Below are 27,623 nucleotides of genomic sequence, written 5' to 3'. Positions count from 1 at the left end.
TTCTGACTTTTGATGTTTATCCTTTATCCTGATTGTTTTCCATTACTGTTAGTCACCATGTGGGCACGTTACCGGGTCATTATTACCGCCCATAAACAATGGCGGAGTTGGGGCTTTAGTTTCACCTTGTTACCGCCTTTGCAATTTTTCCCCCCCGTTTTTCAGTACATTTTTCATGGTGTCATTCAAAACTACGACTCGTCCCTAAAAAATAAAACCCAAGCCTTCGAACGGCTGTGGGGATGGAAAACTAGAAAAGAAAAAGTGGGAGGAAAAAAAAAATGAAATCGCAAAAATGAAAGATGGCGGTGATGATGGGTGAGGGGTTAATCGCTAGCCCCTTCTCACAGCTCCCTGCACCCTGCTCTGCACTGAACAGACTGCACTACTGACTCCTAGCAACTTGCAGGCTTGTCTGAAGCAGCTTTCCAGCAGGTTGCTAGGCGACAGGAGCCTCCACCGGCTCTAGAGCTGATATTGTACTTTGTCAAGGTTACAATAAAGTTATTGAGAGAAAAAAAAACAGCAACCCACACATAACAAGACGACTGCGCCTGCGCGCCGCGGTTGGCAGAGTCTTGTGGTCTGTCCACACTGACCACGCCTCCCGGGTTCCGGTGCATTGTGGGAAGAGAGAGGCTCAGACAAATATGGCGGATGCTGTAGAGCCGTGAGTATCCGTGTCAGCGGTCAGGGTCCCCGGCTCCCTCCTTCCCCCGTCCCCCGCTGTGTCACAGGCCAGGAGCGCGCACCCCAAACCCTTCTTTTATTCTCTCTCTCTCTTTTTAGGGAGAAGAAAAGAAGGCGGATAGAAGAGCTGTCTGACAAGTTAGTGCTGGCACAGGGGAGATGTTAGGACATGGACAGGTTTGAAAGCAGGAACACAAAACACCTTATTACATAGCATCCCTCAAATGTACAAAGGGGCGGGGCTGTCGCCTGTCAGTCAGGAGGTTTATGCATGTTAATTTGTTGTTGCACTTTTATTCCATTTTATTTCCATTGAAAGCCGTTATATACTAAGAAATTACATTAGCAAAGTCCTCCTTAAAGGGGTGTCCATCTCTAAGGCCTTTTTTTTTGCTACTTAAAGGGTTTGTCCATCTCTGAGTTATCTGAGACTCTTTCCAGTACAATGGCGGTGTATCAAAACATACTTTAGTACTGCGCTCTGTGAGGATTCTCCGGTGCCAGGAGCGGCTGTCACGTGACTACAAGTATGTGATTTGCTTCTGGGTCACATTCCAACTAGACTGTTTCCGGACCATCTAGTAGGCATGTGACAACATGTATGCAAATCATGTACCCAGCACTGGAGAATCCTTGTGGTGCGTGCGATGTGAGGATTTACAAGTCTCATAGTGACCGTAGACTTGTAGCCTAAGACCGGACAACCCCTTTAATTGACTTTTGCCAATGCTGTTACACACACTGGGAGTTGTAGATTTACTGGTATATAGGAGGCGTAATATGGTGGACCTGTAGGCACCAAGTGTGTGGCCATAGTGCAGATCGCCTCCTAGAACTGCTGTATTCTCCACTAGGAGCATCAGATATTTCCATAATGTGGTTTCCCCTTATTGTAAAATCTTATGGAAGCGCAGTATGAGGTCCCTCATTATAGTTAGGTTCCAAATCCATCTAGGTGGAAATAATGAAGAAAAATCTGTTCTGACTCTTCACAGCTGCGCTCTGGCATTTGTCGACGGGCTGCAGCGGTCGTGTCATGCCGAGGGGCTGCAGCGGTCGTGTCATGCCCGGCGGGCTGCAGCGGTCGTGTCATGCCCGGCGGGCTGCAGCGGTCGTGTCATGCCCGGCGGGCTGCAGCGGTCGTGTCATGCCCGGCGGGCTGCAGCGGTCGTGTCATGCCCGGCGGGCTGCAGCGGTCGTGTCATGCTGACAGCGTACATGACTTCGGTATTCAATTACTGGATACATCAGCATCTCTGCTGTGCCCAGTGTAGTAATTATTATTATTATTTATTGTTATAGCGCCATTTATTCCATGGCACTTTACATCTGAGGAGGGGTATACATAATAAAAACATGACGTGACCGCTGCAGTCCATCAACAAAGATCAGCAGCAGCAGAGAGGCATCTGCTGATTCTATTATTTTTACCTAGAACCAGCTGATGGAGTTAAAGCTGAATTCTTCTTTAGAGATTATTGATTCACAGATTCACATCAGTATTTCGTGGCGACCAAAAGGGAGCCCTTCAAACCACCTCCTTCCTGCTGGAATCCCCGACGCCCCTTCTGATTAGTAGGTTTAATGCGATGCGTTCCTTGTTACATTGCACCTGGTGCTGGAGATTCTAGCGCAGGGAGGAGGCGATTTGCTGTTGTCAGACACCACGGATTACTGGCTTGGCCGCTTGAACAGTTCCCTGTGACTAGTATTATTCGTGCAAGGCCACTTAAAGGGATATTCCCATTTTGGTAAGTGATGCCAGGTTGCCTGGATATGCCATATTATCAATTTCTGGGACTCTCATTGATTTCTAAAATAAAGAGCCCTCAGCGCTGTGTCCCTTTCACATTTTTTACCTGCTCAGCGGTAATGATGAACGAACGTGCTCAGATAAGGTGTTAACCGGTCAGTTGCTGATAGTGTCTTTAGAGTGCTCAAAAAAATGTTTGAGTCTCACCGCTGTTCGACAGCCACAACACATGCAGGGATTGTCTGTTTGTTAGGCGATCCCTGCATGTGTTATTTGAGCACTCCGAAGACCCTCGGTTAGCACCCGAGCATGCTCATATAACACCTTATCCCAGCACGTTTACTCATCACTAGTCAGCGGTGCTGCCAGCTACAGTGCTGAGTACAGACTGCACCTGTCCCTATTCACATGGCTGTGAATTATTGGTCCTTTTAGTCCTGCCACATCCTAGCAGTTTACCATCATTTCCTGAGAGAGAGATAGCCCTTAAGTTTATATACCGATGTATTATTACAGATCCATGTGCACATGTCAGCACAGAGCTTATTGGGGGAAGACATCTGTATAGTTTATTTTTTGTTAGGTTGTCGCTTTTAGTATTTTTATTTCACATTTTCCCTTTTACTTCTTTCATCATTGAGGAGTAGAATATGACTGGACCTGCATGTGAATTCTGTGTCCTTTGCCTCTTCTCAATATCTGAGCAGACCTTTCTATAAATGTGTAAGACTGTACCCTAACATTCTGGCAAGTAGTGATTATTCATTAGGAAAGTAAAGGTGTGGGTGCGGATCTGAAAAAAAAAAGAAAACCCACAATTACATCTGGATGTGTTAATTTGCTTTTTAATGGGTCAAGTCCACTGTGACAGTCCGCAGCAGAAATCGGCATGCCGGGGATGTAAAATCCCAATTTTGGTGGCAGCTGATACTGTCTATCACAGTGGATTTTTCTGCCTGCAAATCCACTGCGTAACCGACCAGTGTGAACTCGCCATCTTAAAAAACGATGGCATGTGACTAGCATATGAAATCTTGTTATAATCAGCGTGGGGTCACTTCTTTCAGCATTTTTTCTCCCATAGAAAGCAATGAGTATGTGCTAAAACGGAGGTATCAGGTGCAGAAAACTCCGGAAGTTGCATCAAGGTTTTTTTTTTTTTTTGAGGGGGGACTCTAAACTTTATCAGCATGCACAAAAGACACATGTACCCGAAAAAAAAAAAAAGATTACCAATTTCCAATAGGTTGGAGTTACGTGGAAGCATAGTCTGGTCCTGGCAGTGATGTTGCCACCAGTTTTATTGCAGCTTCGCCAATAAATCGTTTGGCATGACCACCCATCCACAAGAGAGCAACGCAATACATGCTTGCTGAGACCCCCACGATTTCGAGGGTCCTGTGACCCTGCTTGACTGTGGTTCTTAAGGACCTAGAGGTCTTTTTGTCACTCCTTTACATAATGAGTAAAGCGGTATTGAGCATGTTGGACCACCCCTCCATTTAGATGGGGGCACAGGGCTATCGTGATTGTTGATGGTTCCAAGATCATACATTTATTACTAGAGCATGGAAAAATGATTTGTAAGACCAGCATCTCTTCTGATTAGTTGGTCGGGTGCGACGCCAACGTTGCAGTGCATTCGTGATATTAGAAGAGGCGCTGGGGATGCCGGCAGATTGGAGGAGATTCATGGGGGTCTCTGGTGTGGTAGTCATGAATTTTCAATGTGGCCTCTGAATCGGGGTCCTGTGATTCCTTTTTCAGCCCTATCACCTGTCCTATTAAAGGGGTTCTTGCAATCTAGCACTTTATCATCTGTCTACAGCTGGAAACCCACTAGTCCAGAAAATGGAGCAATATGTGCTACCACTCCTTTCATTGTCTATGGCTCTGCCAGGGCTTGGCTGTCATTACTAGTGCCATAGACAATGAGTGGAGTGGTAGTAGACATGCTCAACATCTCCAATAATTTGCCGAGCCTCATAGCCAGGACCGGTCCCAGCGGCGGATGGATGATGAATATTGCTAGAAGCCGTTTATGCCAATCACTGTATCACCAATACGTTCCTGACTCTCCCTCCTAAGGCTTCCCGCTCACTATTACCCAGCGGTGGGTAGGTGCGCTCCTCGGCCATCATACCCCCAGGACTCCTGCATGTGGTGCTTGTCGTTGTCGCAGCCTGACAAGTTCTAATGTAACGTTCATGTCCGTGTAGCATCGATGTCGGTGGAATAACGCACTGTGTTCTATGCAGAATGGCTGTGGATGTTGGGTGTGGGGACACTGGAGACTGGGAAGGTCGCTGGAACCATGTTAAGAAGTTCCTCGAGCGATCGGGACCTTTCACACACCCCGAGTTCGAACCAAGCAATGAAGTGAGAACCCCCACATTTACATTCATGTATTTGTATCTTGCAAATGACGTAAAGTAAGACTTTATTGCCTTGTGATGAGTTCTGTTCTGCTCGGATAATATCCAGCATTAGCAATGCAAAACTGATGGCCGGAGGGTAACGTCACCGGCTGCTTATAGTGAGGTTATTCTGTGGAAACGAGACACCTCTCAAAGTTATATATTTATCCAGTGCATTAAAAATGAATGAAACTTTGCAAAAATAATAATGTTTAAAATGTTTTGTGGAGAGGTTTATGAAAATGTCCAAGCATTGGTATAGGAAACCTGACCACCTCCATAATGAAAGTGGCGTGTGGCCAGACCCTGTTTTCGAGATAGATGCAGGTCCCATTGGTGGGTCTAGTATCTGCCATACCCTGTGAATATACCATAAATGTGTGGCATGGGAATACAAGTAATATTTGCCGAGTTAGATGATTTGAACATAAAGGGTTTTCCCACTGTTGACTAGATAGGTGTAGTGATGAGCAAGCGTGCTGGGATGAGGTGTTACCTGAGCATGCTCGGGTGCTAGCCGATTGACTTCAGCATGCATGAATACTATGTTCGGGTCCCCGCGGCCGCATGTCTCACAGCTGTTCAACAGCAGCAACACATGCAAGGATTTCCTGTTTGTTCGGCAATCCCTGCATGTGTTGTTGTGGCTGTGAACAGCAGCGAGATATGCAACTGCGGGGACTCAAACAAGTTATTCGAGCACTCTGTTAGCACCCGAGCATTCTCAGATAACAATTTTCAGGGCATGCTCTCTCATCACTAATAGTGTCTCATTTCTTATTTGTCTTTACGTATTATTTTTGCACTAATCTGTTTCTCTCTTTCCAGTCTCTGCAGTTTCTCTTAGAAACCTGTAAAATACTGGTTGTTGGAGCTGGGGGATTGGGGTGTGAACTCCTCAAAAATCTGGTAATTTATTTTATGTTCTTTGCGTCTATTAAGTGAACAGCTTTATGAAATCCAGGCAGGCACTCTCATTACCCAGGGATGTCTCAATCTGAAGCTCTGCAGCGGCTCTGGGTTCGGCCACAACACGAATCGGGCACAGGGGACAGAGGACAGAGGACTCCAAAGGGGGCAACTCCGACTCTGCTCCCTCCACACTAAGGGAAGAGTCAGAGAGCCGTATAACTCGGACAGGGATCGCAATGCTCGGACTGACTGAGCGTCACAGCTGCACAGAAATGCACGCTGCCACTCTCTGGTCCGGGGAGCTGACGGCCAGTCTGAGCCTTGGGTAGCATCCTCGTCCGACTCTTCCCTAATAGGAGACCTCTGTCAATCAGACTATTCTGTGTTCGGCTTATTTTGCAAGTTTTCTTTGGAACACTGCAGTGCAGCTTTCTGCAATGATGGAGCCCGATTTCATTTCATGCTTCTTTGTGGTTTCAAGCAACATGAAAACACCAGACAGGTTCCTTCTAAATGGTTTCTCATGCGACCCTTGCTTCTGCTAATAGCTCCTGCTAGGACGTGTGCACACCCAGCCTGTATTACACACACCCTATGCTAATAGGACCTTGACATGTCCTGACCTACACCTGCCGTGGTGCCGTCATTTGTGCCACTGACCTGCTGATGTAGGAGTGATCGGCGTCAGTAAAGGGGGTTTCTCATCATTAATGAGTTAAATTACAAATGGTTTGTAAAAACAAGCAACTTTGCAATTTACCGCTTATGAAAGTTCTGTTCCCGAGGGATTGTTAATTCGATTGTGTGCAGCTCATTGCTTAGGTTACAAGCCACCGCTGCGGTCTGTCAGAGCTGGTCAGTTTCCTAGCCTCAGAGCGCTGCACATACAGGCTCTGTGCTATGGCGCTTTCTAGCCAGATGATTCCTCTGGGGCTGCAAAGGCAAAGCTATCTCTGTTTGCATCATCTTAAGGTGCCAAATTCGGGTCACTGGTGCGACAATACCACTGGTCTGCAATCATGCAGCATCCGCCGGGAGACAGGAGGTTGTGCTCCTGAAGACCAATCATGAGGCTGAACTATTAAGGCTATGTGGTGTATACCATAGTGTGGCATGTAGCTGGTCGGGCTCTTACTAGCAAGACTCCTCGCAGATGTTTTCTATAGGAAGACTACATGTATGGTTAGATACTCTATATACATGATTTAGGTCCTCTCTCTACGTGTATGATTAGGTCCTCCCTCTACGTGTATGATGATTAGGTCCTCCCTCTACGTGTATGCTGATTAGGTACTCCCTCTACGTGTATGATTAGGTACTCCCTCTACATGTATGATTAGGTACCCCCTTTTTCCTGAATGGTTAGATACTCCCTCTACATGTTTGATTAGGTACCCCCTTTTTCCTGCATGGTTAGATACTCCCTCTACGTCTATGAGTAGGTACCCCCTTTTTCCTGCATGGTGAGATACTCCCTCTATGTGTATGATTAGGTCCTCCCCCTATGTGCATGGCTAGGGTCTCTCTAATGTTTTTTGTGAGGGCACCAACCCGATATCTTGCTCTGCCTGCCCCGTGGCTATGTTTTCCTTAGATCCATCCTATAAACAAGTGCGTTTCGCACCATTTCCTATTGCACTATAACGAGGTCAGTAATTCCCACGAGTCGCATTCCCTCCATCCTACTTCCATAGTTTGTGCAAAACGCATCATGAGCGGCTCCAGGGAATGCTCTTTTCCCACAGCTGCACATTGCTCCCGCCTGCTGCAGAATCAATAGTAGAGTCCATCAGGCTGATGTATTAGGTCATTGGGTTAGTCACCTCATTAAAGATGCAAAAGTCCCGTTTTATTCTCCTATTCTGGGAAATGTGAGTTAATAGACGTGTCCCGTGTGTTCAGGATCCTCTTCGCCCTGATCAGTCAAAGTAGCGTCTCTGATTTCCCTGTCCTCGTCACACACACAACTTTCAGATTTAATGCACAGATTGAAGCTGATGATCTGAATGTAATGGATTTCTCTTTACTCATCAGGCCCTCTCAGGATTTCGACAGATCCATGTCATCGATATGGACACCATAGATGTTTCTAATTTAAATAGACAGTTCTTATTCCGGTAAGTGATGTCTCCATTTTCTTATCTTGTACCTGAGTGTGGGGTCTGAGAAGCGTAATTTCTGTAGATAATCCCTAGCAGCCCACTGGGTTGTTATCACCAAATCAAAGTGTCCACCTCCTGACATTGTTTCACTGCTCTGTATTAAGGCTGAGTCACACATAACGATATCGTTGCAACGTCACGCTTTTGGTGACGTAAGCAACGATCCCTCTAACGATCTCGTTATGTGTGACAGCGACCAACGATCAGGCCCCTGCTGGGAGATCGTTGGTCGATGGGAATGATCAGGACCTTTTTTTGGTCGCTGATCACCCGCTGTCATTGCTGGATCGGCGTGTGTGACGCCGATCCAGCGATGTGTTCACTTGTAACCAGGGTAAATATCGAGTTACTAAGTGCAGGGCCGCGCTTAGTAACCCGATATTTACCCTGGTTACCATTGTAAAAGTAAAAAAAAAAAAAAAGTAAGTACATACTCACATTCTGATGTCTGTCACGTCCCCCGCAGTCGACAGGGTTGACTGTCAGCGCCGGCCGTAAAGCAGAGCACAGTGGTGACGTCACCGCTGTTACGTCCGGCGCTGACACATTCAGTGCAGGGAAGCTCTCGGCAGCAGTGCGTGCATTACCAGCGCTCCTGCTGAAAGCCGTTTTAACCCTGTGGACGCCGGGGGACGTGACAGACATCAGAATGTGAGTATGTACTGTTTTTTTTTTAACTTTTACAATGGTAACCAGGGTAAATATCTGGTTACTAAGCGCGGCCCTGCACTTAGTAACCCGATGTTTACCCAGGTGCTGCAGGGGGACTTCGGCATCATTGAAGACAGTTTCAACGATGCCGAAGTCGTTCCCCTGATCGTTGGTCGCTGGAGAGAGCTGTCTGTGTGACAGCTCCCCAGCGACCACACAACGACTTACCAACGATCACGGCCAGGTCGTATCGCTGGTCGTGATCGTTGGTAAGTCGTTTAGTGTAACGGTACCTTTAGGGGCGGCTTAGATTTGAGACCCCCACCCTTTCATTCATGGCGTCTTTAACCCCTTTTACGACCTTGGCTATATGGGAACATCCAAGTTCGTCTCCCTGCATTTGATGTGGACTCTGGCGTTCATAGATGATGATTTCTGCTGAAGCTCTATGTGTAGCACAAGCATAGTATGATCGCAGCTTCAAGTCTCCTAAGGAGACTATTGAAGCAAGTAAAAAAAAAAAAAAATAAATAAAAGTTCAAATCACTCCCCCCTTTTTGCTCCATTCAAAATAAAACAATAAAAAAAGCAAATTATATTTGGTGTCGCTGCGCTCAGAAAAGTCCGATCTATCAAAATATAGAATAAATTAATCCAACTTGTAAACGCCGTAATGAGAAAAATAAAAACGCCAGAATTCATTTTTATTTTTGGTTCCACAACATTGCAATAACAGGTGATCAAAACATCATATCCACACCGAAACTGTGTCAGTAAAAATGTCAGCTCGGCGCGCGAAAAATAAGCTCTTACCCAGCCCCAGATCCCAAGAAATGGAGACGATACGGGTCTTGGAAAATGGCGCCAATTTTTTTTTTTTTTTTTTTTTTACAAGCTTTGGATTATTTTTTCACCACTTAAATAAAAAAGAATTCTATATATGTTTGGTATCTGCGAACTTGTACTGACCTGGGGAATCATTATGGCAGGTCAGTTTTACCATATTGAACATGGTAAATAAAAAACCCAAACAGTTGTGGAATTGCACTTTTTGGGAAATTTCACCACAGTTGGATTTTTTTTTTCCTGTTTTCCATTACACTACATGATAAAATCAATGGGGTTTTTCAAATGTACAACTCATCGCACAAAAAAACAAAACAAGCCCCCATATGGAAATATTGACAGAAAAATACAACATTTATAGCTATGGTAAGAAGGGGGAGCGAAAAACGAAAACGGAAAATTGCAAGGTAGTGAAGGAGTTAAGCTCTATTCCGCCTTACAATAAAAAGTTCTCAAATACTTGAAGATTCTTTCTCATCAGGGAATTGGTTTGATTTAATTTTTTTTTATATATACTTTTATTCTATACGTTTATTGTACTTTTCAGGCCTAAAGATGTTGGAAGACCAAAAGCCGAAGTGGCGGCTGAATTTATAAACAGCAGAATACCTGACTGCTGTGTCACACCGTATCCTTTACAGTCTTTGATATACACTCGCCAGGCTCCTGTCCCCCCCCCCCCCCAGTATACACTCGCCAGGCTCCCGTCCCCCCCCCTCCCCCAGTATACACTCGCCAGGCTCCCGTCCCCCCCCTCCCCCAGTATACACTCGCCAGGCTCCGTCCTCCCTCCCCCAGTATACACTCGCCAGGCTCCGTCCTCCCTCCCCCAGTATGCACTCGCCAGGCTCCCGTCCCACCCGAGAATACACTCGCCAGGCTCCCGTCCCCCCCCCCCCCCCCCAGTATACACTCGCCAGGCTCCCCCCACAGATTGGAGACCCTTTAACCACTTCCTGACGTGCGTACATACATGTCACATGTTGGGTGCTGCGCTGTATGGAACGAGAGATTTCCTGATTCTCAAAAGAATCAAAAGTAAAAAAGAAGTTCTAACTTTTTAGAAGGGGATGAAAAAGCCGAAGTGCAAAAAAAAATACAAATTGGCAGCAGTGGGAAGAGGTTAGAAGAACAGCACAGGTAAAGTAACAGCGCTGTGCAGGGTCTGAGAAGCGTTGCATGCATTTCCGTGCAGCATGTATCACCCCCCTCATTGTATCAGTTTTGTCTGGAGTGTTCCTTTAATTACAGAGATATTTTTCAAAATGTTGGGTGTTTTCGGCGGGGTGCTTTGCATGGTTTTCTTGCCAGACTGTATCTTGGTATACTTTTTTTTTTTTTTCTCTTTAACACCTGCAAATGAAGACATTACAGTAAGATTCAAGATTACGATGAATCCTTTTACAGAGGTAATGATTTCTCCACCTCATAAAATACATTTCCTTAAAGGGGTTGTCCGCACATGTTGGGATTCTCCTCATTGTGCATGCTGTCGGGATTCCCAGTGCCGGGAGCGGGAACATGGGTGCGTGACCCCGAGTATGCGATTTTCATACATGTGGTCACATTCCAACTAGATGTGCACCTCCTCGCTCAATACAAGTCTAGTCTGTATGTGGCCTGAAGTATGCAAATCGCACATTTACGGTCATATGACTGCCTTCTCCTGGCGCCAGAGAACGCTGACACCGCGCACCATGAGGATTCACATAGCCAATAGCCTGGAAACCCCTTTAAAGTAGATGTTAGTCTGAGCGTGACATGATGTTTCTGCATTTCTCCCCTCTGCAGAGTTCCATATTATCGTGTGTGGTCTGGATTCCGTTATTGCCCGGCGCTGGTTGAACGGGATGCTGGTAATATTACCATTATCCAATTATCCATTCATAGTGTCTGGGAAGCAAATGATTGGTGGACATGTTTAGAGGGGCCTCTTACTCTTTGCAAGTGATATCACTTTATGTTCGCCAAGGGTCTGTCCTCTGGGACCCCCCTCGATCGACAGGGCTTTGCCATTTTCTAGCCCCCCTAGTAAGTAAATCAGGCTGACTACAGTTCCCTGGACAGCTAGATGGCTAAGACCCCCAATGTGAAGGAGACTGGGCATTACTCTGGATTGGTGGGATGTCAGACGTTAGTCGCCAGCAATCATTGAGTGCGCGATGTGTCATTGCTTTCTTTGATGGGAGTACCCCTTTAAAGTAGTAAAGCGTACCACCTCTCTCCATTGTATTAATGTCATTGGGAAGAAGTTCAGTAGATTTCCCCTTCAAAAATTAGGTCCTGAAAAACATAAAGCATGAAAAACGTGTCCTATATAACCAGTACGACTATTGTGGTATATTAGGAGTCTCTGTCCCAGATGTAATTACACCCGGGTGTCTCACTGATGATCTTGTATAATGATCTCCTTTGTAGTGCCTACAATTTGATCATCTGTAGAAATCTGTTTTTCTTTCTTTTTTAAACATTGCTTTTTATTTCCTAGATGTCTCTTCTGAACTACGAAGACGGAGTACTGCAGCAAAGTTCTGTGATTCCTCTGATTGACGGTGGTACGGAAGGTTTTAAAGGGAACGCCCGGGTGATTTTACCAGGAATGACAGCCTGTGTGGAGTGTACCCTCGAATTGTATCCGCCACAGGTATGGATGCCATTTCCGCCTCATATCCACAAGACCTCTTAGCCCTGCTCTTATTTCATATGCGGCCCTCCGTCTTGACTGCAGCGTTCTCTCGCTCTTCACTCACTTCTATTAGCACACTTGCAGCCAAGGTTGTGGGTTTCATTCCTTTCTTACTGGTGGCCATGCCCAGTTCTGCAGTCCGGTTCTATTTAAAGGGATCGTCCAATCGTTTGATAAGCCCGAAAAGTGCGCACGCTGTCACGTGACCGCAAGAATGCGATTTCCATTTCTCTCTCGCTTCATTGGAGGACATAGGAAACCTTGGGTGTATGCTGCTGCCACTAGGAGGTTGACACTATGCAAAAAAGGAGTTGGCTCCTCCCCAGCAGTATATTATAATAATAATAATCTTTTTATATAGCGCTAACATATTACGCAGCGCTTTACAGACATTATCATCGCTGTCCCCATTTGGGCTCACAATCTAGATTCCCTATCAGTATGTCTTTGGAGTGTGGGAGGAAACCGGAGAAACTGGGGGAAATCCACGCAAACAGGAGGAGAACATACAAACTCTTTGCAGATGTTGTCCTTGGTGGGATACCCACCAACTGGCAAAAAGCTAATCAGTTTTAGCTTAGTGTCAGTAGGACGTGGACACTGGCTGCCTCTCCCCCCTAGAGACCGGGAGCACAGTGTGTACCCTCTTGTGTCTGGCAGGCAGGACCCCATGCCTCCTAACACTGCAAGCGTGTTTGGGGCATCTGCAAGGCCGAAGATGCAGACTGGTCCTTGCCCTTCATAGCCGGTCGCTCAGGGGAGGAAGACTGAATCGCTACCTGACGGCTACCAGACGTCCAGTGGCCGAGGTCTACAGTGGAATGGCATCCAAACAAGCGTACAGAGCCGACTTCCAGCGCCACTTCTGTGGGATCCTCTGGACAGGTATACATGCGGCAGCACAGGGCTCGTTTTTATTTAAAAAAAAATTTTTATATATATATATATATATATATATATATATATATATATATATATATATATAATTGTCTAAGGGTTTTTACGTCTGTCTGTCTGTCCTGGAAATCCCGCGTCTCTGATTGGCGATTCAGCGATGGGCACAGCATGGCGACGATGATGTCATAATGGAAGACCCGCATCTCTGATTGGTCGAGGCCGCCAGATGTCATAATGGTTGCCATGGCGACGATGATATCATAAAGGTTGCCTCGACCAATCAGCGACGGGCACAGTCTGCCGCGAATTCTGGAATCATCATTGTCCATATACTACGGGGACATGCATATTCTAGAATACCCGATGCATTAGAATCGGGCCATAGTCTAGTCTATATATATAATTGTCTAAGGGTTTTTCCGTCTGTCTGTCTGTCTGTCTGTCTGTCTGTCTGTCTGTCTGTCTGTCCTGGAAATCCCGCCTCTCTGATTGGTCGAGGCCGCCAGGCCTCGACCAATCAGAGACAGGCACAGCATGGCGACGATGATGTCATAATGGAAATCCCACGTCTCTGATTGGTCGAGGCCGCCAAGCCTCGACCAATCAGCGACGGGCACAGTATCGACATAGATGTCATAATGGTTGCCATGGCAACGATGATGTCATAAAGGTTGCCTCGACCAATCAGCGACGGGCACAGTCTGCCGCGAATTCTGGAATCATCATTGTCCATATACTACGGGGACATGCATATTCTAGAATACCCGATGCGTTAGAATCGGGCCACAGTCTAGTATATATATAATTGTCTAAGGGGTACTTCCGTCTGTCTGTCCCGGATAATCATTGGTCGCGGCCTCTGTCTGTCATGGAATCCAAGTCGCTGATTGGTCTCTCGGCAGCTGCCTGTCATGGCTGCCGCGACCAATCAGCGACGGCCACAGTCCGATTAGTCCCTCCCCTACTCCCCAGCAATTACTGCCCGGCGCCCGCTCCATAATCCCCTTCCCCTCCAGTCACCGCTCACACAGGGTTAATGGCAGCGGTAACGGGCCGCGGTGTAACGCACTCCATTACTGCTGCTATTAACCCTGTGTGTCCCCAACTATTTACTATTGACGCTGCCTATGCAGAATCAATTGTAAAATTGTCATGTTAAAAATAATAATAATAAAAAAAACCTGCTATACTCACCATCCGCCGCCTTTCGCGCTCCTAGCGTCGCTACGGTGACCGCTCCATGCAAGCGGCAGCTTCCGGTCCCAGGATGGTATGCCAGAAGGACCTTCCATAACGTCACGGTCATGTGACCGCGACGTGATCACAGGCCCTGCGAGAAGGACCTTCCATGACGTCGCTGTCACATGACCGTGACGTCATGGAAGGTCCTTCTGGCATACCATCCTGGGACCGGAAGCTGCCGCCTGCGGTCGTCACGGTCATGTGACCGTGACGTCATCACACCCTGGGACCGGAAGCTGACACCTGCACCGCGCACAGGGCCAGGACTTCAACGGGCCTACGGAGGGTGAGTATATGTTTATTTTTTATTTTAACTCTGTATGCTAAGTGGCTCTGTGCTGTATACTCCGTCGCTGTGCAATATACTACGTGACTGGGCAATATACTACGTGGACATACATATTCTAGAATACCCGATGCATTAGAATCGGGCCACCATCTAGTATATATTAGAGTGTGTGTGTATGTATATATGTACACGGAAGGCGGTACTATGAGGAGATACCACATGGATGTTCTCCCACCTCTGGTCAAGACCTCTAGAAATGACTAAAAATGAAATTATTTAATTGCACATATATATATATATATATATATATATATGTGCAATTAAATAATTTCATTTTTAGTCATTTCTAGAGGTCTTGACCAGAGGTGGGAGAACATCCATGTGGTATCTCCTCATAGTACCGCCTTCCGGTACCATCCCTGGCTCTTTCGTCGTTCCACAGTGCATACCGCGCTCCCCCCTTCCCCCTGCGGTCTCCCATTCCTACTTTAGCCCCCGGCTTCTATCTGGGCCTACTTCAGCGTTAGGCCACGCCCCCTCTCGCCGGCCAATCACGGGTGCTGACTCTTCTCCTGGCCCCGCCCCCTCCGTCCCGGCCTATCAGCACCGCTCTCTCTCCCCTGGCCTGCAGTGTTTTCCCCGGGTTTTCTGCAGCCTCCAGCAGCAGCTCCCTGTCGGCCTGTACAGCAGCAGCTTCCAGCAGCAGCGCCAGGATCCAGGTGTGTAAGCTCTGTCACTGGGGGGTCGGCTCACATCCCTGGCAGATCTCCCCTGGCACACAGCTTTCCTGTCTCTCTATGTCTGTCCCTAGGGAGCCTCACTCCCATCCCCCTCCCAATGTAGTACACGTCGCATGTTCCTCCTGTGACAAGAAGTTCCCCTCTGGTCAGACCTCACCCCTCTGCCTTAATTGCAGACCATCTAACATGTCTTCCCAGGAGCCCCCCACCGCTCGCAGCGACAGTGCGCCCCCTCCTGAGTGGGCCACATCTCTCTCTCAGTCGGCAGCTGACCTATCCAAAGTATCTCAAACTTTGGTCTCGGTTTTGGAACGACTTCCTAATCCTGCTCTTGCTAGTGGGTCTCGGCTTCCCCCCTCGGATGCGTCGGCTATTAACCCCTCGCATACCCAAAGGGATTCCCTTCACAGGAAGTCCAGAGCTTCAAAGAAGCGTCCCCGCCGTAGCTCATGGTCCCCATCACCGCCTGCCAGGACTCCAGCTCCCTCCCTGTCTCCTTCATCAGATTCTCGTTCTGAGTCAGATTCAGATCTGGACTCAGCACAGGTCTCTAAAGTGCGTGACACGGTGGATAGTTTGATTGTCGCTATTAATGAGACTTTTGACATTAAAGACTCTGAGGTTTCTCCTTCTGAACAGACTGTGACTTTCAGGAAAAAGAAGCGCCCCTCCCGTGTCTTTGCCAACCACGACGAGTTCAACAGGACCCTCGCAGTGGAATGGCAGCATCCAGACAAGCGTTTCCAGAGAAAAAAACGCATGAGCGTCCTGTATCCTTTTCAGCCTGACCTGCTTAACAAGTGGGCAGCGTCTCCTTCGGTGGATCCTCCGGTCTCCCGGCTGGCCACAAAGACGTTACTCCCTCTGTCTGACAGTTCCTCTCTAAAGGAACCCTCTGACAGACACATTGACTCTCTTGCGAAGTCCGCCTTTGAAGCCGCGGGCTCTTCCCTCTGCCCGTCCTTTGCCGCTACCTGGGTGGCCAAGGCTGTCTCCATCTGGGCGAACCAACTCCGCAGAGGTATCGCCGCCGGGGCCCCGGCCGACGACCTGGCAGATCTGGCGGACCAGATCAGCCACGCGGGAAAATACCTTTTGTCCGCATCTCTAGATGCAGCCGTCTGTTCATCTATAGCAGCTGGCAACATCATCTCTATCCGCAGAATCCTGTGGCTTAAAGCCTGGAATGCGGACTCTGCATCAAAAAAGTACCTCACAGGTCTTCCCTTCCACGGTTCTCGCCTATTTGGAGAAGAACTAGACAAGATAATTTCCAATGCCACGGGTGGTAAAAGTACGTTTCTGCCACAACAGAAGGCTAAGCTTACGCCCCGTCGCACAGTTCCTTTTCGCTCCTTTCGGATGTTTCAACCACAGAGTAACCCCCACCAGGACAAATCCCCAACGCGTCAACAAAGGAAAGGACCCTCCTTTAAGCTGGCTCCGACCTGGCGTTCAAGACCTACACAACGCCGGCCCTCCAGGCCAGGCTCCAACAGATTCTCTTCAGCATGATGGGTCGCCCCCACCTGGGAAGTCTCCCAGGGTGGGCAGTCGTCTCCTTCAGTTTCGGGACGAGTGGCTATCCGTAGTCGACGACGCTTGGGTCCGAGACGTCGTCTCTTACGGCTACAAAATAGAATTTTCTACTCTCCCTCAATCTCGCTTTTTTGAGTCCAGACCACCAAAAAATCCCTCTCTCATTCCGGGTTTTTTCAAGGTTATCGACTCCCTCCTCCAGACTGGCGTCATAGTCTCCGTCCCCACACGAGAACGCTTCTCAGGTTTTTATTTCAACCTGTTCGTCGTTCCAAAGAAGGACGGCTCAGTTCGTCCCATTCTGGACCTCAAACTCCTGAACAGATATGTACGACTGCGACACTTCAAGATGGAATCCCTCCGATCCGTGATAGCCTCCATGGAGTCAGAGGAATTCCTCTGCTCAGTGGACATTCAAGATGCCTACCTGCACATTCCAATTTTTCAACCGCACCAGAAATTCCTTTCGTTTCGCCATTAAGGGGTTTCACTTAGGCTAAGTGCACACGTTGCAGAATTGCCGCGGAAATTTCCGCAGCAATTCTGCAACTCCTGCCGCGGGTATATCGCATGCGGAATTGGCATGCATATTCCCGCAGAAAACTAGCGTTTTGCAAGCATAATTGGCTTGCAGAACGCTAGCGTTTTCCAAGCGATCTGTAGCATCGCTTGGAAAACTGATTGACAGGTTGGTCACACTTAGGACTTGGACATAGTGTTTGACAAGTGTGACCAACTTTTTACTATTGATGCAGCCTGTACCGCATCAATAGTAAAAGATAGAATGTTAAAAATAATAATAAAAAAAAAATGGTTATACTCACCTTCCGCAAACAGCCGATATCCTCAGCGGCATCCGTTCCTATAGATGGTGTGTGTGCAGGACCTTCGATGACGTCGCGGTCACGTGATCGCGACGTCATCGCGGTCATGTGACCGCGACGTCATCACAGGTCCTTCACACACATCATCTATAGGAACGGAAGCGGCCGCGTGCACCGCTGAGAGGCGGGAGGATTCCGGGGGCCATCGAAGGTGAGTATATCATGATTTTTTATTTTTATTATTTTTTTTTAACAATTATATGGTGCCCAGTCCGTGGAGGAGAGTCTCCTCTCCTCCACCCTGGGTACCAACCGCACATGATCTGCTTACTTCCCACATGGTGGGCATAGCCCCCTGCGGGAAGTAAGCAGATAAGTGCATTCCTAGGTGTGCGGAGTCCCCGCGATTCTGCAAATTTAATGAACATGCTGCGTTTTTTTATGGAATGCGATTCCGCTCAGGAAAAAAATGCAGCATGTGCACGAAAAATGCGGATTGCATTCTATTAAATAGGATGCTTCATGTGAGCGTTTTTTTCGCGGTTTTATAGCGAAAAAACGCGAAAAATCTGCTACGTGTGCACACAGCCTTACAGTTCACGGCACTGCCGCTTGTATTGGCCACCGCCCCCAGAGTTTTTACCAAAGTGATGGTGACAGTGATGGCCATTCTACGCAGCAGGGGAATCCTCGTCATTCCTTATTTAGATGACATACTCATCAAAGCCGCAACCTTCACGGAATGTCAAGAAAGTTTGCAGATCACCCTGGATGCTCTCGCTCGGCTGGGCTGGATTGTCAACACCTTGAGTTCTCTCTGATCCTGGTACAATGCCTTGTGTTTTTGGAATGCTCTTCGACACCGCATATGCAGAGATCTTCCTACCCAAGGAAAAATCCCTAGCTCTCAGGCGCGGAATGCGGTCTCTCAGAAGCTCCTCTCCCCGCTCCCTCCGCTTCTGCATGAGCATACTAGGCAAGATGGTTGCTTCAATGGAAGCAGTTCTATTTGCGCAGTTTCACACGCGCCCTCTCCAACTCTTCCTTCTGGCGAGATGGGTCTTGATCCCACCACGGATAAAATAGTCCCTGATATGGTGGGAGCGCTCTCAGTCGATTCATCTTGGAAGGTCCTTCCTTCCCTTGCACTGGAAGATCGGAACAACGAACGCCAGCCTTCTCGGCTGGGGAGCAGTGTTCCAAGACTTGACTGTCCAGGGTCGGTGGTCAGCTCAGGAATCTTCCCTACCCATCAACATTCTAGAACTCCGAGCGATATTCCTCTCCCTGCTACATTGGCAGGAGCTCTTTTACGTATGTCCGATTCGAGTCCAATCCGACAACGCCACAGCGGTGGCGTACATCAACCACCAAGGGGGAACTCGAAGTCGGGCAGTGATGTCATAGGTCGCTCGGATCCTGTCTTGGGCCGAGCAGAATGTTCCAGCAATTTCCGCAGTGCACATACTAGGAGTCGAAAATTGGGCGGCAGATTTCCTCAGCCGAGAAGGGCTTGCCCCAGGCGAATGGTCTCTGAACCCGTCAGTCTTTCAAAGGATCTGCCTCAAATGGGGAACTCCAGACGCCGACCTAATGGCGTCCAGACTCAACCACAAGGTTCCGCAGTTTGTGTCCAGGTCCCGCGACCCACTGGCAATTGGATTTGATGCGCTAGCAATATCTTGGGCACAGTTCTCCCTTCCGTATCTGTTTCCACCTCTACCGCTGGCCCCCAGGGTAGTCAAAAAGATAAAGGCAGAGGATATTCCCGTGATTCTCATCGCCCCGGAGTTGGTCAACCTTCTAGCGGACACGCCATGGAGACTCCCGGATCTTTTGTCGCAGGGGCCCCTCTTCCACTAGAGTTCTCATGCGCTCAATTTAACGGCATGGCCGCTGAAGCCCTTGGTTTTGAAGTCAGCTGGTTTCTCCGATCAGGTCATCCAAACAATGATCAAAGCAAGGAAGCCTTTGTCTTCCCGAACTTACCACCAAATATGGAAAGCATACTTCCGCTGGTGTGAAGCTGACCAAACCGCTCCAATGGCGTTTCATCTCCTATCCATCTTGTCTTTTCTACAGTCTGGTCTGGACTGTCCCTTAGTACTATTAAGGGACAGGTTTCGGCTCTGTCAGTCCTGTTTCAAAGGAATTGGGCCGTTCGCAGACAGCTCAAAACCTTCATCCAGGGTGTTGCTCACTTCGTTCCCCCCTACCAGCCCCCAGTAGATCCCTGGGATCTTAATTTGGTACTCGACATATTACAGCAGTCTCCGTTTGAACCACTGCGTGAGATCTCTTCCACATTCCTTTCCTGGTAGGTCGCTTTCCTGGTCGCTATCACTTCAATTAGACGGGTCTCTGAGTTAGCAGCGCTTTCGTGTCATTCCTTTTACATGATTTTTCACCAGGATAAGGTGGTCCTACGTCCGGTTCCATCCTTTCTTCCCAAGGTGGTCTCCGGTTTTCATTTGAATGAGGACATTGTGCTTCCATCTTTTTGTCCTTCTCCGTCTCACACCCGAGAGCGGTCGTTGCACAAACTGGATTTAGTAAGAGCCTTGCGTGTTTGTCCAGAACTGAGCCTTTCCGGTGCTCGATTTCTCTGTTCATTATCCCAGAGGGTTCACGGAGGGGTCTTCCTGCGACCCAGTCTACCATTGCTCGATGGATTCGTTCAACCGTTCTGGAAGCTTACCGTCTAAGAGGTAGGGCACGTCCACCGCGGATTACGGCACACTCCACGCGTTCTGTGGGGGCCTCCTGGGCAGTTCGCCATCAGGCATCAGCCTCGCTACTCTGCAAGGCTGCTACATGGGCTTCCATCCATACCTTTACTAAGTTCTACAGGGTTCACACTTACGCTTCATCTGATGCGATCCTTGGTAGAAAGGTCCTACAGACGGCAGTGGCCTGAGTTCTGACTTGAGGGTATTATACTTCTTCCCACCCTTGGGACTGCTTTGGGACGTCCTATGGTTTCCTGTGTCCCCCAATGAAGCGACAGCGAAAACTAGATTTTGGGTACTCACCATAAAATCTGTTTCTCGGAGCCTTCATTGGGTGACACAGCACCCACCCACGTTTAATGTTGTATCAGGTTCTGTTGTTATCTGTTACGTTCATTCTGTTATGTTCTCTGCTTCTCCTACTGCTTTCTCACTAACTGATTAGCTTTCTGCCAGTTGGTGGGTATATACTGCTGGGGAGGAGCTAACCCTTTTTTTGCATAGTGTCAGCCTCCTAGTGGCAGCAGCATACACCCATGGTTTCCTGTGTCCCCCAATGAAGGCTCCAAGAAACAGATTTTATGGTGAGTACCCAAAATCTAGTTTTTTCCAGCCACATTTCAACTAGACGTGAATTGATAGAGGACGAGCAAGTCTAGTCGGCACGTGACTGCACCCTCTCACCAGCAAGACTGAAGAATCCTGACGGCGTGTGCACCGCACGCTGTAAAGATTCACAAGTCTGCAGTCGCATGCATTGATCAGAAGACTGAACAATCCCTTTAACTATATGGGATGAGCTGCAGTATCGGACACCACCACAAAATGTATACATAAATGGCACTGTGCCCACGTAAGGTACTAAGGTACCATGGGTTCCTTGGTTCTATTGATTGATTAGGCTCCTATGTTACAAGTCTCCCTTTAAAATGCCACAGATTTCTGAATACCAAGTTTTTGTTTGTGATTTTGTCGCTTTTTCCAGATAAATTTTCCCATGTGTACGATTGCATCCATGCCGAGATTACCAGAGCACTGTATAGAATACGTCCGGATATTGCAGTGGCCGAAGGAGCAGCCGTTTGGAGGTGTGAAATGTCATTTTACGGTCAGGTTGTCGGTAGCCAACTGCAGTGCTGAGAAGAAATAAAACCTTGTCGCTTCAGTACGGGATTTGTGCTGTATTTTATGTATATGCTATGGAGGCGTTCTGTAGCACTTCTGCTGCTCCAAGTAATCCGTAGTACTCTTCTTGTTTTGTAAGCGTCCCTGCATCCTTTGTGTAAAATTTCATGATTTCTTTTCTTTTTTTCTGCAGAGGGGGTACAGCTAGACGGAGATGACCCTGAACACATTCAGTGGATTTTTAAGAATTCTCTGGAGCGGGCGGCACAGTATAATATCAGAGGCGTAACGTACAGACTTACTCAGGGTGAGTACAGGAGACCCAATCTTCAGGACTAGAAATGGGCCCAGCTCTATGCGGTCACCTTGCTGCTATATTGCCAGCTACAGTCCCTAGATTTCCAATATTTAAAGGGTTTGTCCAGGGGAAAAAAAAAAGTTATCACCGATCTACAGAATAGGTGGTATTCATGGATCATTGGGGTCTGACTGCTGGGACGTTAGATTGTATCTGCAATGCTAACATTAGAACGCTGCACCATTCATTTTCTATGAGGCCGCCAAGTACCGCATTCATAGAGAAGAAATGGAGCTGCGATCGGGCATCTGTTCATTCCGATCCAGTCTATAACTGTGATAAAAATTCGGCAGTCTCGTCCCCATACAGATCAATAGGTTATCGCCTATTCTGTGGGTATGTGATCACTTCTTTTTACTGGACAACCTTTTTACCAATGGAGTATACACCGCTCTAATGCAGATCCCCATTTTCGCCTCCATAGTCTGTTTTTATGAAAAATATGGATGTGTAATAAGTGTGAAAATGCCGACAGTGTAAATTTCCATAGATTTGCTGATCTGCAGTCGTGGTTTTCGGCACGCGGCATTTGCCCGTACTTACCTGTTTGGACATGTATCGTCTGACCTTATATTTATGGCAAGATGGACTGAGATGATATTTTCTCCTATTTTACACATTAGATTGCTGCTGTTGGCATCATTTTCTTTTCTTTTTTTTTTCCTTAGGCGTTGTGAAAAGAATCATCCCTGCTGTAGCGTCCACAAATGCAGTAATTGCAGGTAAAACCAAGTAAATTGCAGATCTCATTGTCATCTGGGTTATGACAGTCATGCTCCTCTGATGTCTGGTTTGTAGATTTATTACATACTGTGTATTTATTAATCAAAAAAACCTCCTGAAATCTTGCAGTTTTCATTTGGAGCCCTGTGGTAGACTGACACTTCCTGTTCTGTAGAGATTGCCTCTCAGTAGTCATTATCTCAGGCAGGATTGCAATGACCAGTACCACCTATATAGAGAGGACCAAGAAGCCGCCATTGGTAGTAGGTGATGTCACAGCTCACCTCCTCTCCCTCTCTGCACACTGACCTCTGCATAGGTCACAGAGCATGCCCACAATACTCTCCCATAGAAGTCAATGTTCCATGTAGCTGGTTTAAAGCATATCTCCAAGTGCTGTTAAAGGGATTGTCCACCTTTTTGGGGACTGTAAATGCATGTATATAGGGACATTTAAGTTGTTGCACCATTTGGCTTTTTAATTTACTGCACATTCAACTTTGATGAGGTCTGTGGTCATAAATCAGCATAGCGGAGCTCAGAAAAAGAGCGAAAAAAGAGTATTGTTGCTTAATGTCTATGAAACCCCAGACAAGAGCTGTAGCCGCAGCCAATGTGTCATGTCTGTCATAGATCGCTAACTCCATGTTTTTCTTTTAGCCGCCTGTGCCACTGAAGTATTCAAGATAGCCACCAGGTAAATGATGCGACCGAGCTTTATAAAATCTGGTTCATTTACTAAGATTTCATTGTGGTGAAAACCGTAAATCTTTCTTTTTTTTTTTTTTGTGGGCAGCGCTTATTCTCCGCTGAACAATTACCTGGTGTTCAATGACGTGGATGGATTGTACACATATACGTTTGAAGCAGAAAGGAAGGTATGTTGTGTCCAGTCAATTTTTACAGTGACGTCTTGGTTTTTTTTTTTACTTGCAAAAGTGTCCACCCACTACTCTATTCCCTTCTTTGAGACTGGTTGAGATGGCTGATCCAGCAGCCCCAAGGAAATCAATAAAGTAGTGGTCACAAATGCACAATACCCCGCTCCATTCAGTTTTTAAACTCTGTTCTTGGGGTCAGTGGAAGCTCAATACAGGTTAATAGAATGAGGCCGGACACCTCTAGTTGGAATGTGGCCGGAAATGTGCAAATTGCTTACTTAATCCTGCCAGAGGGCACAGTGCAAGAGATGTGAGGATCCACAAGTCTGCAGTCAAATAGTGAACAACACCTTTTATATTAGTGTACAGGAAAACCCCTTTAATAGTAATGAGTACATATGAGCAAATCGATTCACAGAACCCTTGTCCAGTAGCCATCTTAGTAGTCCGTGGCTTCCGGAACGGATCCCTACGAACTGCCTCCTGTCTGCCGGCATGGCCGGTTCCTTCTTTGATTAGTCTCAGTTGCAATGTTGACGTCTGACTCGGAATTCTGGCAGGAAAATGTTGGCAGGGCTCACAAATGAATGATGCGGCCGCCGGACTGGGATCCTGTAAATCGTTTCGCTCATCTGTTACTGACCAGAATTCTTACAACTTAAGTTTTGTTTTTAGTGTATTTTGAAGAAAGTTTTTATAACTTGCGGTTTCACTTTTTTGACAGGAAAACTGCCCGGCCTGCAGCCAACTCCCCCAGAAAATCCAGTTTCCCTCCTCTGCTAAACTTCAAGAAGTTTTGGATTACTTAATAAATGACACATCCTTGTAAGTGTGCAAATAAATCCGATCCCCCTCTGGTCATGTAATGATACACAGGTCATTCCCCAACTTAGGAAATTGCTTATTAATAAGACAAACACAAAGTCCAGTAGAAAGACCAATAATTGGTAGAACGGGGTCGTATCTCTATCACCAGATGATCGGTAATATTATATACAGCAAATACCTCCCAGTCCAGAAGGAAAGGGTCAATGGACCAGGGGGTATTTATTATATCACGCCGGTCACACAAACAGATGTGTATATAATGGTGGGCATTGCTGTAAGTGCAGATCTGAAGATCACGTTTTCGGGTAATTTTTACCACATATTGTATACTTTTTTTTTTTTTTTCATACATTATATCCTAAAGTGAATGGTTTCATTCAAAACTACAGCTCCCGCCCAAAAAACAAGACCTCATACGGCTATGTCGATGGAAAAGTAAAGCTTTATCACTCTTGAAAGAAGTTGAGAGAAAAAAACAAAAGTGCAAAATGACAGTATTTAATGAAGCCATCAATGATATCGTCTATATAATGTTTGACGGGTACAGCTCAGTGACTAAATGTCTTTATGTTTTCCTATAGACAAATGAAGTCCCCCGCCATCACTGCGACTCTGGATGGGAAGAATAAGACCCTGTATTTACAGGTAAAATGTGGGAAAAGTCCTTCATCTCTATAAATGTGTAGATTTTTTTTTTTTTTTTATGTGGATTCACAGAATTATTTACTTTTTTTTGGGGGGGGGTTTTCCAGACGGTAGCCTCTATAGAAGAAAGAACTAGACCTAATCTGTGCAAGACTTTAAAAGGTGGGTGTCATCGATTATCTGGAGGTGGGCATTGTCAGACATGAAAGGCAGCTGGCCAGTTCTTTGTTACTTATGGAAGTAGTGGTCTGGCTGTATAGAAGCCCCCCTCCCCCCCTTCCTTTCCAAATGAGAGTGATACCATATATAAAAATATGGTGAAAGGTTCCCTTTATAAATGACACTAAGGGTATGTGCACACGTTGCGGATTTTTCTTTGCGGATTCTGAAAAAGGGCGTTTTACCTGCGGATTTAGTGCAGTGTTTGTGCGTTTTTACACCTGTGGATTCCTATTAAGGAAGAGGTGCAAAAGGCTGTGGAATCTGCACAAAGAATTGACATGCTGCAGAAAATAAACCGCTGCTTTTCTGCATGGTATTTTCTGCAGCATGTGCACAGCGGATTTGGTTTTCCATAGGTTTACATGGTACTGTAAAATGCATGGAAAAGTGCTGCAGATCCGCAGCGGCCAATCCGCAACGTGTGCACATACCCTAAAGGTTAGCAATCCTTGCAAAGCAGGTGCACTGCCCCATCCGGTAGTGCCAGGGTTCAGGCTCTACTCATCACAGCACTGCTGGACTATTTTACGAATAGGATATCAATAAAATATATCAAAGGATTACAACTTTAATAATGGCCTGTAAAAATCTCACCAATTGCCGGCTCACCAATCCACTCATTAAAAAGAATAAATAACATAAGTTGTAACAATAGAGCGGCATACAACGATCAGTCCTGACAGTGACTAATGTCCCCATAAAATGCTTTCCCCTGTAACTGAGGCTTTTATGGATTTCCCAGTTATAGTGGAAAACTGGAAAGGGTTAAGATAATTTTTGACCTAGTGAAGGAAATCTTGTGTGGAAAAAAGAAAATACAGTAACCTAAAAGACCCTTTAAAATAAAATACAAGTTTTTTTTTTTTTGCCTGTTTCCTCGCTCCCGCCATCTGCTTCTACATTGTCTCTTCCTTCAATATAGTGATCTGCGCTCAGTAACATCCAGCAGAGAAAGAATTCTTACACTTTTTTTTCAATAAAGTCTTCTCAATAATTCCATTACAGGAGTTTTAAAAAGTTTATCCTCTATTAATAGGATAGCGGGTAAATTACTGCTCTTTAGGGGTCCAACGGCTGTGAGTACAGCATCTGGCTATCTCTTGGAGTATCATAGAGAATGAATGGAGCAGAGGTGCGCACGCTTGGCAGAGGCGTGCACGCTTGGCAGAGCTCCGTTTTCAGGATCTTTGGGTTTCCCAGTGGTTGGATCCCCAGCGATTAATAGGAAATAACTTGTATTATCTTGAAAATGTGGTTAACCCCTTTAAATGTCTTAAATATGTCCTGTATTTCTTCCTCCTTAGAGCTCGGCCTTGTGGACGGACAGGAGCTTGCCGTTGCTGATGTAACCACGCCACAGACCGTGCTGTTCAAGCTCCATTTCACCACTTAAGCGGGCAGACACAGACCCGGGATGTGATCCTCGTGGCCTCTTCTAGTTAATAAATAAGACCGGATTGTGCAGTCGGGTCTGGTATTATTATTATGCACTGAGATGGACGTCAGACAGGCTGACAACGGAGGCTTGGCATCATGAAAGTGGATAATTTCCTGTTTGGGGTCCATCCACACCGCCATTAAAATGCTCATGTAACATAGTCCCCATTATGCAATTATTTATGAAAGGGAAAAAAAAAAGTTTTAAAGACGCCCCCGGAGCATTTTAAATCTACTTTTAGAAACATCAACCCTGTACAGTGATCGCTTTGGTCTGCTGTGTACTGTATAAAGGCCTGTATGTTTCTTTTATGTCTTTTCTTTTCTTATGACAAAACAGGGACCGTGTTTTGTAGGAGAGCTGTATACAATGTAATTAGGCAAAAATAAAATCCTCTTTACCTTGTCCGTGTGAGAAATTATGTGCCCAGGTAAGACTTGTATATGCAGCTCCTTTTCACATAGTAACGCTCCCATACTGCAAATGGGATCAAATATATGTGGCGTATGTAACACCTCTATATACAGTAGATAACAGGATTCACAATAGGTGATAACACAGGATTCACAATAGGTGATGTCACAGCTCACCTCCTCCTCCTGTACAATGACTGATAACACCTCTATATACAGTAGATAACCCAGGATCCACCATTCACAATAGGTGATGTACAGGAGGAGGAGGTGAGCTGTGACATCACCTATTGTGAATGGTGGATCCTGTTATCTACTGTATATAGAGGTGTTATCAGTCATTATACAGGAGGAGGTGAGCTGTGACATCTATTGTGAATGGTGGATCCTGTATTATCTACTGTATATAGAGGTGTTGTCAGTCATTGTACAGGAGGAGAACACCTCTATATACAGGAGATAACACAGGATCCACCATTCACAATAGATGATGTCACAGCTCACCTCCTCCTCCTGTACAATGACTGATAACACCTCTATATACAGTAGATAACACAGGATCCACCATTCACAATAGGTGATGTCACAGCTCACCTCCTCCTCCTGTACAATG

At 46.6% G+C, this 27,623-nt stretch overlaps 1 protein-coding gene across 3 annotated transcripts; it reads left to right on the top strand.

Annotated features, from left to right (window-relative positions):
- Nucleotides 1-535: 535 nt before the first annotated feature.
- On the top strand, nucleotides 536-27,002 carry UBA3 (ubiquitin like modifier activating enzyme 3). 3 transcript variants are annotated; one of them, XM_077276073.1, is made up of 18 exons: nucleotides 554-670; nucleotides 790-828; nucleotides 4,702-4,822; nucleotides 5,689-5,769; nucleotides 7,807-7,889; nucleotides 9,979-10,059; nucleotides 10,797-10,840; nucleotides 11,223-11,287; nucleotides 11,920-12,075; nucleotides 21,363-21,465; nucleotides 21,696-21,809; nucleotides 22,529-22,582; nucleotides 23,244-23,280; nucleotides 23,380-23,461; nucleotides 24,189-24,289; nucleotides 24,874-24,937; nucleotides 25,045-25,099; nucleotides 26,464-27,002. In XM_077276073.1, exons 1-18 carry the CDS (start codon nucleotides 651-653, stop codon nucleotides 26,550-26,552), a joined length of 1,389 nt encoding a protein of 462 aa, XP_077132188.1. In that variant the 5' UTR covers nucleotides 554-650; the 3' UTR covers nucleotides 26,553-27,002. The 3 variants fall into 3 exon arrangements, with proteins under 3 accessions (XP_077132189.1, XP_077132188.1, XP_077132190.1); XM_077276075.1 differs by having other exon boundaries at nucleotides 619-670; nucleotides 790-867; XM_077276074.1 differs by lacking the exon at nucleotides 790-828 and having other exon boundaries at nucleotides 536-670.
- Nucleotides 27,003-27,623: the final 621 nt, after the last annotated feature.

The sequence above is a fragment of the Ranitomeya variabilis genome, chromosome 8 (genome assembly GCF_051348905.1).
Source record: "Ranitomeya variabilis isolate aRanVar5 chromosome 8, aRanVar5.hap1, whole genome shotgun sequence".
Lineage (NCBI taxonomy): Eukaryota > Metazoa > Chordata > Amphibia > Anura > Dendrobatidae > Ranitomeya > Ranitomeya variabilis.
The sequence above is the reverse complement of the archived record's forward strand: the minus strand, read 5'-3'. Positions and strand labels throughout refer to the sequence as shown.

What these genes read in the sequence shown, in the direction of transcription:
- UBA3 (XM_077276073.1), top strand. Translation starts at nt 651, where the DNA reads ATGGCGGATGCTGTAGAGCC. An exon ending in ATAGAAGAGCTGTCTGACAA is followed by an intron (nt 829 to 4,701) that starts GTTAGTGCTGGC and finishes TGTTCTATGCAG; the next exon opens with AATGGCTGTGGATGTTGGGT. An exon ending in CGATGAATCCTTTTACAGAG is followed by an intron (nt 10,841 to 11,222) that starts GTAATGATTTCT and finishes TCCCCTCTGCAG; the next exon opens with AGTTCCATATTATCGTGTGT.